This window comes from Sinocyclocheilus grahami, unplaced genomic scaffold (genome assembly GCF_001515645.1).
Source record: "Sinocyclocheilus grahami isolate Dianchi unplaced genomic scaffold, SAMN03320097.WGS_v1.1 scaffold159.1, whole genome shotgun sequence".
NCBI classification, from domain to species: domain Eukaryota; kingdom Metazoa; phylum Chordata; class Actinopteri; order Cypriniformes; family Cyprinidae; genus Sinocyclocheilus; species Sinocyclocheilus grahami.
Genome location: NW_015505338.1, coordinates 12386 through 24213, shown reverse-complemented (window position 1 = coordinate 24213; position 11828 = coordinate 12386). Strand labels below are relative to the sequence as shown.

General features: G+C 40.6%; 1 protein-coding gene across 1 annotated transcript; it reads right to left on the bottom strand.

The window, feature by feature from the left end:
• Positions 1–2794: 2794 nt before the first annotated feature.
• Positions 2795–7134, bottom strand: LOC107592833 (B-cell receptor CD22-like). Its single transcript, XM_016282402.1, has 7 exons — positions 7100–7134; positions 6513–6548; positions 5043–5315; positions 4834–4968; positions 4475–4645; positions 3270–3569; positions 2795–2850 (listed from the first exon to the last, which is right to left on the bottom strand). Exons 1-7 carry the CDS (start codon positions 7128–7130, stop codon positions 2795–2797), a joined length of 1002 nt encoding a protein of 333 aa, XP_016137888.1. The 5' UTR covers positions 7131–7134.
• Between the last annotated feature and the right edge of the window lie 4694 nt (positions 7135–11828).

Sequence of the window (11828 nt, the reverse complement as noted above, 5' to 3'; positions counted from 1 at the left end):
ATTAACCGCAAGGATGGAGGCTGGGAGGCTCACCATAGTGTTTCGGTGGTGGAGGTGTCCACTTCCACCACAAAGGGAGCTTGGGGGATCAGGATGACGAAGGATGGGGGCCGTGCTGAAGGCTTCCCTGAGCTGTTCGAAATGCTTCGTGGGCATTGGGGCTCCAGGACAGGGACTTGGGCTTTCCTCGGAGCAGGGAGGTAAGAGGAGCCGTGAGTATGCTGAAGTTCTTGATAAACTGTCGGTAGAAGTTTGCGAATCCAAGGAATCTTTGCAGGTCCTTAACAGTTACAACGCACTTCTCCAGTTTAAGGTAAAGGTGATGTTGTCGGAGCCTCTGGAGGACCTGCTTCACGTGGTGGCGATGTTCGGCCAGGTTCCGGGAATATATGAGGATATCATCAATGTAGACTATCACAAAGCAATGAAGGAACTCCCGGAACACCTCGTTCATGAAGCCTTGAAAGACTGACGGTGAGTTAGCTAGGCAATACGGCATGACCCGATATTCATAGTGGCCTGCGGGATTTATGAATGCCGTCTTCAACTCGTCGCCTTCCAGGATACGAACGAGGTTGTACGCGCCTCGCAGGTCCAACTTGGAGAAGATGTGGGCTCCACGGAGTTCCTCGAGGGCGGCTGGGACCAGGGGAAGTGGGTATGGCAGCTTTACCATCTGGGAGTTCAGCGTGCGATAATCAATACACGGCCTCAAGCCCCCATCCTTCTTGCCCACGAAGAAGCTTGAGGCAGCTGGTGAGGTGGATGGTTGGATGAATCCCTGTTTAAGAGCCTCCTGGATGTAATCCTCCATGGCCTTGCACTCCAGGATGGACAGAGGGTATACTCTACCCTTGGGGAGTTTCATCCTAGGCAGCAGGTCGATGGCACAGTCCCATGGCCGATGAGGTGGAAGGCGGGTGGCAGCCTGCTTACTAAAAACATCCTGGAACGCCATATAGTCAGATGGGACAGTGGGTGTTTCTTGAGGTTCCGGACTCTCAACTAGGGTGGAGGCAATTTGGGCTCAAACCGATAATCAATACACGGCCTCAAGCCCCCATCCTTCTTGCCCACGAAGAAGCTTGAGGCAGCTGGTGAGGTGGATGGTTGGATGAATCCCTGTTTAAGAGCCTCCTGGATGTAATCCTCCATGGCCTTGCACTCCAGGATGGACAGAGGGTATACTCTACCCTTGGGGAGTTTCATCCTAGGCAGCAGGTCGATGGCACAGTCCCATGGCCGATGAGGTGGAAGGCGGGTGGCAGCCTGCTTACTAAAAACATCCTGGAACGCCATATAGTCAGATGGGACAGTGGGTGTTTCTTGAGGTTTCGGACTTTCGACTAGGGTGGAGGCAACTTGGGCTCGAACTAGACACGCAGGCAGTGTGGGGATCACCACGAGACCATTTTGCCGGCACGTCTCGCTCCAGCGAGTAACCTCACAAGGTTCCCATCTGACCTCTGGAGAGTGGAGAGTGAGTCAGGGGCGTCCCAGGATGATAAGCGATAGTGAATCCCTCCAGTACCAGAAATGTGATGGTCTCGTCATGCAGACATCCAATCTTCAGCTTCATCTGCGGGGTTCGGTAGTTGACCCGCCCACACCCTAGAGGTTGTCCCTGAATGGTCTCGACTCGGAGCTCTTGGGCCTGACGTTGTTGGGGCAGATGGAGGCGGCTTACGAGGTTTCATGATATAAAATTGCCCGAAGAGCCTCAGAGCGAGTGAATCTGGTGGAATCCACATGCATGGGTTCTGGTACTGGGGGACCGCTGGTTGCTGCTGCAGGCTGGTTGATGGCTTCGTCAGGCTGGCAGGCTGACAACCATTGGGAGATGCGTGTAGCTCTTTGCAAGAAGCTCTCTAACCCTATAGTATCATCATAGATGGCCATTTGTGAGCGGATGCGAGGATTCAAGCGCTGCCGGTAGGCACTGAGGAGAACGGTTTCATTCCAGCCACTAGTCGCCGCTAGCGTCCGAAATTGCAAGGTGTATTCACTGGTGGTAGAAGAGCCTTGACGCAGCCACAGGAGTTGGTCTGGGACGGAGAGCATACCTGTAGCAGAGCCAAACACTTCCTTGAAATGATTAGTGAAAGCATCATATGAGTTGATTATGGCACTATTAGCATTCCATATTGCTCGTGCCCGCAACAGTGCTCTGCCAGTTAGCAGGGAAATCAAGAAGGCTACCTTCGAGCGTTCCGTGGAGAATTTCTGTGGCTGCATCTCGATAAACAATGCCACTTGGAGAAGGAAGCCGTCGCACACAGCTGCGCCATCAGCATAGCAAGCAGGAATGGCCATGGGACTTACTGAGGCAGATGGCAGAGTAGTGACTGGCGTGAGAGAGGCCCGAAGGGTGTGGACCAATTCCTCCAGTACCTCTGCGGGCGTGGGAACTCGGGGATCCATGGAGGTGTATGTCCTAGGTCCGGTCTTCTCTCCCACTACGAGCCAGAGACACAAGGTAAGGATGCAAACAGGAGGGTTTATTGGCAAATCGGAGAGAAAGTTGATGACAGGTGAGTAAGGTAGAGAGTTCGTGGGTTCTTAGCTCTGGGTATTGAGCTGGTATCCTTTGCAGGTATCCGGGGATGATGAGAACGGAATCATAGGAGAACAGGATCAATAGAGCTTCTAGGGGTAAGTAAACAAACAGGCCAGACATAGGTAGGAGTCAGGCTAAGTTCAAGCTGGTGAACAGTAGACCAGACAATGAGGCAGTGAGAGGAGTGCAGGGATATAGTGCGCTTAATGAGTCTCTGCAGGTGTGGGTGATCAGTACTCAGGTGATTGCGATCTGGTGTGTGTCAGGGCTGGTGACTGAGGTGACATAGGTGACTGTGAAGGCAGAGACTATCTGACAAGTACGATCTAGTTTTTAGAGGAGTTTGAGACCTAACCCAAATAGGACAGAGTTAATCAATACAATAATAATAATGATAATAATAATACATTTTCTAATGGGGGTTATGAAATATGTAAACAAATAAACATGACATGTGGGTAAATGACTGAAAATTGAAAATTGACGTAAAATTCTGGATAAATTTAGAATGATTTTTGTTTTTTATGTTTTGACAAAAGTCAAAGGTTGAGCAATGGTTTAAAAGTCAATCGTTTAACAGTCTAGCGGATTCATTGTCATTTAGGTATAATATTGCATGTGTGACTGAATTGAGATGGCAATCTGGCTATTTATATCCGAAACATAAAATGAGGGCTTTGTGAAATGAATAAATACAGATGCAAAGACTCACAGTGTACAGTGATATTAACAGGATGACTTTTCTCTCCAGATTCAGACTCACACCAGTACACTCCAGTGTCGTCTGTGAAGGTGTCTCTGATTGTACATGTAGATCCTGTTTGTGATCCCGACACTGATGATGGACAATCTTCCAGCCGCCAGCTGTCTCTGTATCTTCTCACTGTCCATCCAGTAGAGTTACTCTGGTCCTCACAGCTCAGAGAGAGAGAGACAGATGTGAAGTGTTGAGTTCTGCTGGGACTGACGATAAGAGAGACTGGAGGAGAAACACCTGAGAAGACAATTACAGCTATAATTCAGAAATCAAGTCAAGACAGTTTTATTGATATAACACTTTACACAATTAAATTGTTTCAAAACAGCTTTTCAGAAAAATATTCAAACTCTAATATCTGAAAATCCATAAGTCTTCACTGAGTATTTCTATTTAAACTTCATAAACAAAATTACACCTTAAAATATTTGTCATTATGCCATCAGCAAGCAAGCCAAAGACAACTGTGACAACCAACAAAAAAACTCATTAAGGTGTTACTATTGGAGAAAAAAAAAACTCTGGGGTCTGTTCTTCGTTGCCTGTACAGTGTGAACCTAGTGTTTATAGTTAGCTGAGTTTGCTGTGTATTAATTTACTAATTTAATTAGTAGGCAGATACTAATCAAACTGTAAAATGATTGATTAAGTGTTTATATGGTCCATCCTATAAAATGTGCTGATGTGCACCTTGAGTGTCCTGTGTTGTTGATAAAGTGCCTCCTAGAATCAAGGTGTGGTCAATAACATAAATATTGAAAATACATTTTATAATGACAACACTATTTAATAAATAGGTCATTTTTATTACACCTATTTGATTATGTTCCCTCAAGTCTACTTATGTAAGCAACACTTTTGTGCCACAGTAGTTATGTTTTAGTTTTCCGTGACAATGTTCCACCATTAGAATTAAACATTTTACATGTTTGCCGCTAACCCAGGAATCAAGGTTTTGCTGGTTAGTTTGGTTTATTTAGGACCTGCTAGTAGATGCAGTAACTACACCTGACAGCAGAAGCATCTTTCTCCATTCACACAATTCAAAAGTAGTCATATATATTATGACAGGATAAAATTTCAAGACACATCAAGCTCTAAAAAGATCAAGAAACATTTCCAGAGTGTCTCACTCATTCTGTGGTTCAGTTCGAACTCACCAGTGACCCATATTAACTGTGTGTTGCTGTACCATGTGTCATGGGCTGGTTTTCCTCTCTCTGCTCTGCACACATAAACTCCTGTGTGTTTTAGAGCAGCAGAACTGACAGTGTAGTTTCCGCCAGCTCCTCTGCTGCTGTCTGAGAGCAGATCATAATGATTGCTGTTGCCTGTATGAAGTGAAAAAGTGCAGTTACTTCAAGAAATGAGCAGACATTTTTACATGAGTTTTATAAATTACCTTTGTTGGTATAATCAGTGTATTCAGATTGATTAAATATGATTAATATCTGTAATATTTTTCATGAAACCAGTTTATTCAGATGTTACTACATGATTGAAGCACATTATATCTTACCTGATGAGACAGTTACAGTGAACCAGCTGAATGTCCAGCCTGTAGAGGAACTGTAAACCTCACAGATCAGAGTAACTGGATCTCCTTCAGTCAACCACATCTGTGGAGAAACACTTAAAACTGCCTGGGCTTTATCTGAAATAGAGAAACCACTCATTAATACCATGTTAAATGTGTGTGTGTGTATGTGAAGTGATGATCAAACTCACCTGATACTGTCAGTGTAACTTCTTCACTGCGGTGTGATGTTCGTGATCCTTCTGTCTCTGCTCCATAACAGGAGTATTTACCTTTGTCAAACTCAGTAACAGAACTGAATGCGTGTTCCTGTAGTTCACTGAAAGCATTGCCTGAACCATCTTTATACCAGCCGTACTGCCAGCTAGTGACTCCTTCAGCAAATATGTCACATCTGAGAGTGACTGTCTCTCCTCTGAATACATGTTGAGCAGGTTTAATGGTTACTTTGGGTTTTGTTTTTTCTGTACAATAACAACAATTCACAATGAAAATAATGAGCTGCTTTTACTGTATGAACACAGTTACTTAACTGTAAAACACATGCTAAATCAGATGTGACTGAAGTGTTGTTCTCTATAGCTGTTATAGTCGTTAATAAAAGATCTGTCGATATACAATCATTGGGAATTTGGAAACATGAGTTGTGAAAGTTTTTCAACAATTTATGCAAAAGAAGATTTTGTCTCTCACGGTTTCGATTTTGATTTCACAGAGAATGTGTAATGCCAAGCCAGCAGAGGGAGCCCTCACCCGAGTACTGACTGTGTTCCACTCCCTCTGCTTCTTCTATGCCCATTTCCTGTTCTGACCACTATTTAATCAGATACTGAATGCTCACTCTTCATGAAGTATTGCCAGTTTCTGTGTATGATTCTGCCTGTTTATCGATTACTTGGATTATCCCCTTTGCTTTGGGTGCCTGATTGGACTGATGTTTGTGTTTAGACATATTGCCTGCCTGCTCACATTGCCTGTATGTTGACGGATCGGACTGCTCCTTAGGTTTTGACCCTCTGCCTGTCTTCACGTTCCTGTATGTTGAAACTGCTCTTAATAAACTCCCGCATATGGATTCTAACTCGGCCTCAGCATCCTCGTTACAGAGTGTAAGAAATATATCTGCTGCTTTTGATAGACTAATGTTTCACACCTCAGAATTGTAACATGAATAATTCAACTGGTTAAAAGGGTGCATTTATAACCATAATTAAATGCAAGTAAATGATCAACTCTCAGTTCGTTTGGAACAGTTAGAATCACTGGACCCACTTTATATTAAGTGGCCTTAACAACTATATACTTACATTTAAATTAATAATTTGGTACAATGCACGTTTTTACATTGTACTTATATTTGAAAAATACCTGCACGTAATTACATCTGCAATTAATTTCTGTAATTACATTTATAATTACACAGTTGACCAATCCCTTACACCATAACCCACCCTTAAACCTACCCATACCAACAAACCTGTCCCTAACCTTACCCGTATCCCACCTCAATAGCAGCAAAAGTGTTTTGCAATACAATATGAACACAATAAGTACATTGTACTTAATTTTTGATGTAAGTACATAGTAGTTAAGGCCACTTAATATAAAGTGGGGCCGAATCACTTGTATGTGATGAAAATATATGAATCAAATCTACTCACCTTCAGTTTGTCCGGAGTAGATGTTTGAAATCAGCACTAAAACACAAAGAGAAAAACTCATTACAATGTGAACAATGAACAGATAATTATACAGATGGGCAAATATTAAGCTATTGTGTGGGGACTGTATATGTGTCTATATTAACGTGAAAACATTGACTGGTATTTTATAGATTTGGTCACAGCAGAGAACTGTTTCAGGAACTTCAAGGCAACAGTCTGATCACGAGCAGAAGAATAAAGACAAACTCTTACTAACTGCGTACTAGTGAATATTACTACAACAGCGACAATAACTGCAAAACAAACCAACAGAACTGATTCAACACCATTATAAAGCACACAACCGAATGACTGAACAAACACTGATCTACAACACAACAGAGTGCATTTCTCTTTCACAAACAGCACTAACTGCACACTTCCTCTCTCACACTCATCCTTCAATCATATATCATGGACTAGAGCTGGATTTGAAACTCTGAGCAGCAAGAAATTACATAAATCTAGGAAAACTAAAACACTTGATCACTTACATAACATAATAGCTATTCCACTGAAATATACTTAGAGAAAATAATACTCACAGAGCACAAGAGGAAGTTGACCGAGCTCCATACTGACTGAATGATGACAGACGGTTAAAGAAAAAAGACTGTGTTAAAGACTCAAGACTTCCTGAAACCTGCAGTCAGATCTTTAGAAATATCACGACAGATTAAAGACATACAAATTTACCTCATGTGTTACAGAAGATCTTTTGATAATGTTGATAATCTTGTAACATGTTTTCAGAAAATTTCACACTGACTAACATGAAAGTTTTCTACAGAAATGTTGACATGACCCATTCAGTATTAAATTGAACAGCATTTATTTGCTATTATGAAAAGTTGTATTCTGGTGTGTGCCATGAACAAGGGAATATTTTAATGGCTATTTATTGTAATGGTGGTTTTAGCTGTATTTATGTAATTATATAACAATAAAACGAACAACTGCTGCTCTTCTCTCACTGGTTAGTGCTGTGCTGAAAGAGAACAAACCAAACCACAACTATGAGCTCATGTCTATCTCTTTCTATTCTATCAGGCTTCTGACACTGATATATTTGTACTTGTGAAAACAGTTTAATATTCATACACCAAGATGAGGGATGGGCATTGAAACAAATTTGATGATTGTGATTCCAGTTTATCTTAATGAATCCACCTTCTTAATTTGAGAAATTATTATTTGTTTTAATAATAGTTGTTTTAAGGAAGACATTCTTATTTTCAGCTCCCAGAAGTCTGTTCAATTGTGTAAAAAAGGTCATGAGACTTTTATTGTCATTTGAACAGTTTATTCATGGTGGAAAACTAAGCAGTGCAATTTGTGAGTTAATGTAGACTCCATTACAAAAGTACAATATAACATGACAACAATGCAGACTCCACTGGTCACTGCATGTTTCGCACTGTTGACTTATATTAGTGACACAGGTGGTAAAAACTGTAGCAAATCTGAAGAAAGCAACCATTATTAGATTTTGTTATATATTTTAGATATAGCTAACATCAGACATGTGTCAATATTTAAGATATTGACACATTAAGAGAGAATTAAGAGAGAATGATGTGAAAGAGGAAGTACAAGAGAAAGAATAAACAGCTTTTACAGTTTTTCTCGATTGCTAACACACTATAAGTGATTCATTTGGCCCAATTTTCCAAACCATTCATACAGTTCTCAAAACTTTTAACACATTTCACCTGTTTGCACACATGTTCCAATTTGCTCAGTGTTTTCTGCAAAACTCTACACAAAAACGCCATCATTTTGCACAGGTTTAACCATGTTCTCATTCAGAAAACACAAACACATAATATAATTAACTCAAGCTGTCACAAGCTGAACACAATCAACACACAATTATGCATGTGTTAACACTAAGTAGCAAAATTGATGACACACCCATCAGAATCTCATGTAATATAAAAAGGGCCACAGGTGATTATTTGCTTTGGAAAATGGACCCTAACCATGAAAAAACAGAAGTGGTGGAAGATAGAGAGGAAGGGGAAGAGGAAGGAACCAACCAAAGAACATTTGTTCCTGATGAAATATGGGCAACACTAGTTGACCATGTTCTTGTGCATGGGATGACCATGAGGGATGCTGGCCAACGAGTTCAGCCGAATGTGAGCAGATTCACAGTCACGTCTATCATTCGAACATTAGAAGAAAACGGGTACCTGGTATTTGCCAAAGACACTGTGCAGTAATCTACAGGGTTTTTAGATATACAGTTAAAATTTAGATGAAAGAACCTTCATTGTTCTTATGTGTACTCATAACTGTCAAATTGATTTGCTGCTCAGTATTAGTTGTTCTTATATGTAGCCTACTGTATTTTTGGAGGCAGACAACGTCTTTTGACAGAGGACCAAGAAACCGCAACTGTAAATATGGTCATTGTTAATAATGCAATTAGACTGCGTGAAAGTCAGAGAAGAATTATTGAAGATCAACATGCCTTCTCAGAAACTGATCGTGTAAGTATTTCTACAATTGACCAGATCCTGCATCATAACAGACTCTATGAATGAAACGGGTGCCTTTTGAAAGGAAATCAGCGAGTGCAGTATGTGCAGGTACTACAGTTTTTCTTTTCAACTGCTTCAACACAATTTCTGAAACCTGACAAACACCAGAACCACACACCAAATCTGCAAAACCATACGCTAATTTTTGGCCTTTGACTCCGATTTCAATTTTATAAAACACTTTTTGCAAAACACAACACACAATTGTCTATGTAACACACAAATATCTAACAGGAAGTATCTTGATTTTCTTTTTCAAACACAACCAATCAAAATGCCACACTAATTCATCAGCACCTCACACTAACTCCTCACATGTGCAAACTCTCATTGCTTTACTTAACACCAACCAATCATGGCTTTAGATTAGGCATTAAAATAAGCCAAAGGTCAAGTTATAGGTTTTGAACAAAGAATGTAAACAATGCAGACAGAGTAAGGGGAGTTGGAGGGAGAGCCAGAGGACGAGGCAGAGTTCGAGTTAGAGGAGGAGGATTTCAAAGAGGAGCAAATGGAGGAAGAGGACGAGTCAGACAGGGAAGAGGAGGAGGACAAAGACCAGGAACAAGAAGCGTAGTCTCTGATGAGATTAGGGCTACTATCATTGATCATGTGATCAACCATAGTCTAACAATGAGAGAGGCTGGACAGAGAGTCCAGCCTAATTTGAGTCGATTTACAGTGGTGGGTATAATTCAAACCTTTAGAAATGATAACAGGTATGTAACAATTTACTGTAATGTACATGTTCTAATGTACACATAATAGCTATTTCAGCATAACATACGGTATACTATAATACATATATTTTAGCCCCCATACATCCATTTACTGTAGTGCATTGCACAATTGGTCACAGTCTGGTGGGTTTTCATACTGTATAACAGTACAGCTCAATGTAAGAAGACATTCTGACTATATTGTATAAAATAGTATGTATTGTTACAATTTATGTCACACACTCACACTATTCTTGAATCTTCTACAGAGAAGCAAGGCACGGTTTCATGGTGGGCGAGGTCATAAGTTCACTGAAGAGCAAGAGACTGCTATCGTGAATTTGGTTTTGGCCAATAATGCTATAAGAATTCGTGAAATATGCAATCATATCCTTAATGATGCCACAATTTTTGCTAACATAAATGCTGTGAGCCCTCAACAATACATCGTGTCCTCCAGAGAAATCAACTGAGAATGGAACAGCTGTATAAGGTCCCATTTAAAAGGAAATGTGACCGAGTCAAGAACCTTCGACATGACTTTGTGGAGGTATGCATACAACACTTTCTCCAATATATCAGACTTTCACCTACCAAGTCAAGCTATTGGGTTGTGCATATACTGATCTACATGTTATTTTGTCTTTTACAGAGAATGAGATGGATGCCCATGCTATCATCCATGAATACATTTATGTGGATGAGGTAGGCTTCAATCTCCGCAAAACCAGAAGAATGGGGAGAAATGTCATTGGACAAAGGGCCATTGTCAATGTCCATGGACAACGTGGCGGAAACATTACAATGTGTGCTGCAATTACACAGAATGGTGTCCTGCACCATCATGCCAGACTTGGCCCCTATAACACTGATCATATCATACCTTTTCTGGATGCTGTTCATGATATGCTTGTTCAAGGTCTGCAGAATGAAGACCAGGCAAGATTTGTCATCATCTGGGGTAATGTCGGCTTTCATCGCGCCCATTAGGTCCAAAACTGGTTTGTTACTCATCCCCATTTTTCTGTTGTCTACCTGCCTCCATATTCACCATTTCTAAACCCTATAGAGGAATTTCTCCACATGGCGCTGGAAAGTGTATGATCGTCATCCCTATGTCAACATGTGCTACAGTATTTACAGTACAAAGAATTGTGAAAGTTCTCTCATCTGAAGTACTGCAATTGTAATGTGTAAGTAGTGTAAAAACCCTGTAGATGAGCCTGCAGCATTCCATGCACAAGAACATGGTCAACTATAGTGCTTTATATTTCATCAGCAACACATGACCTTTCACCTCATTGCCTTCATTTTTCTTTTATCCTCCTATTCCTCTTTGTTCCCCATGCACTACCAGGATTCATCTTCCAAAACACATAATGAGCTGTGCTCCTGTGCATAGCATCCTGAGATTCTGATCAGTTTTGCTACTGAATGTTCACACATGGATAAATGTGTGCTGTCTGAGTTCATTTTGTGATTCTTGAGGTAGTTATATTGTGTGTTTGGGTTTTCTAAATGAGAACATGGTTAAACCTGTGCAAAATGATGCCGTTCTTGTGTAGAGTTTTGCAGAAAACACTGAGCAAATTGGAACGTGTGTGCAAACAGGTGAAATGTGTTAAGTTTTGAGAAACGTGTCTTTGTTTCAAGAACTGTGTGAATGGTTTGGAAAATGGGGCTAAATTAATCAGTTATAGTGTGTTAGCAATCGAGAAAAACTGCAAAAGAGACAGACATGTAGATGTTTTTGAAAGATGTTTTCGCTTTTTTGGAGGGATGAATATTGTTGATATTATTCCATATGTATTACATAAAAATTGTTATACTTTACTATAGGTTAGGGGTGGATACTTTTATCAGTAGTTTATTATTCATGTAGCAATACATGTTGTTTTAGTGTTCATTAATAACCATTATAGACGATAACTTTGTATAGTGCTTATATAACATTTTTAGCATGACTTTGTAAAAAAAAAAAAAAAAAAAAAAACTACTATACTGAATGA

Coding starts and splice junctions, on each gene's coding strand:
- LOC107592833 (XM_016282402.1), bottom strand. CDS start 7,130: ATGGAGCTCGGTCAACTTCCTCTTGTGCTCT. Junction 5,316..6,512: donor CTACTCCGGACAAACTGAAG/GTGAGTAGATTT, acceptor GTTATTGTACAG/AAAAAACAAAACCCAAAGTA. Junction 3,570..4,474: donor ACAGTTAATATGGGTCACTG/GTGAGTTCGAAC, acceptor TCTGAATTATAG/CTGTAATTGTCTTCTCAGGT.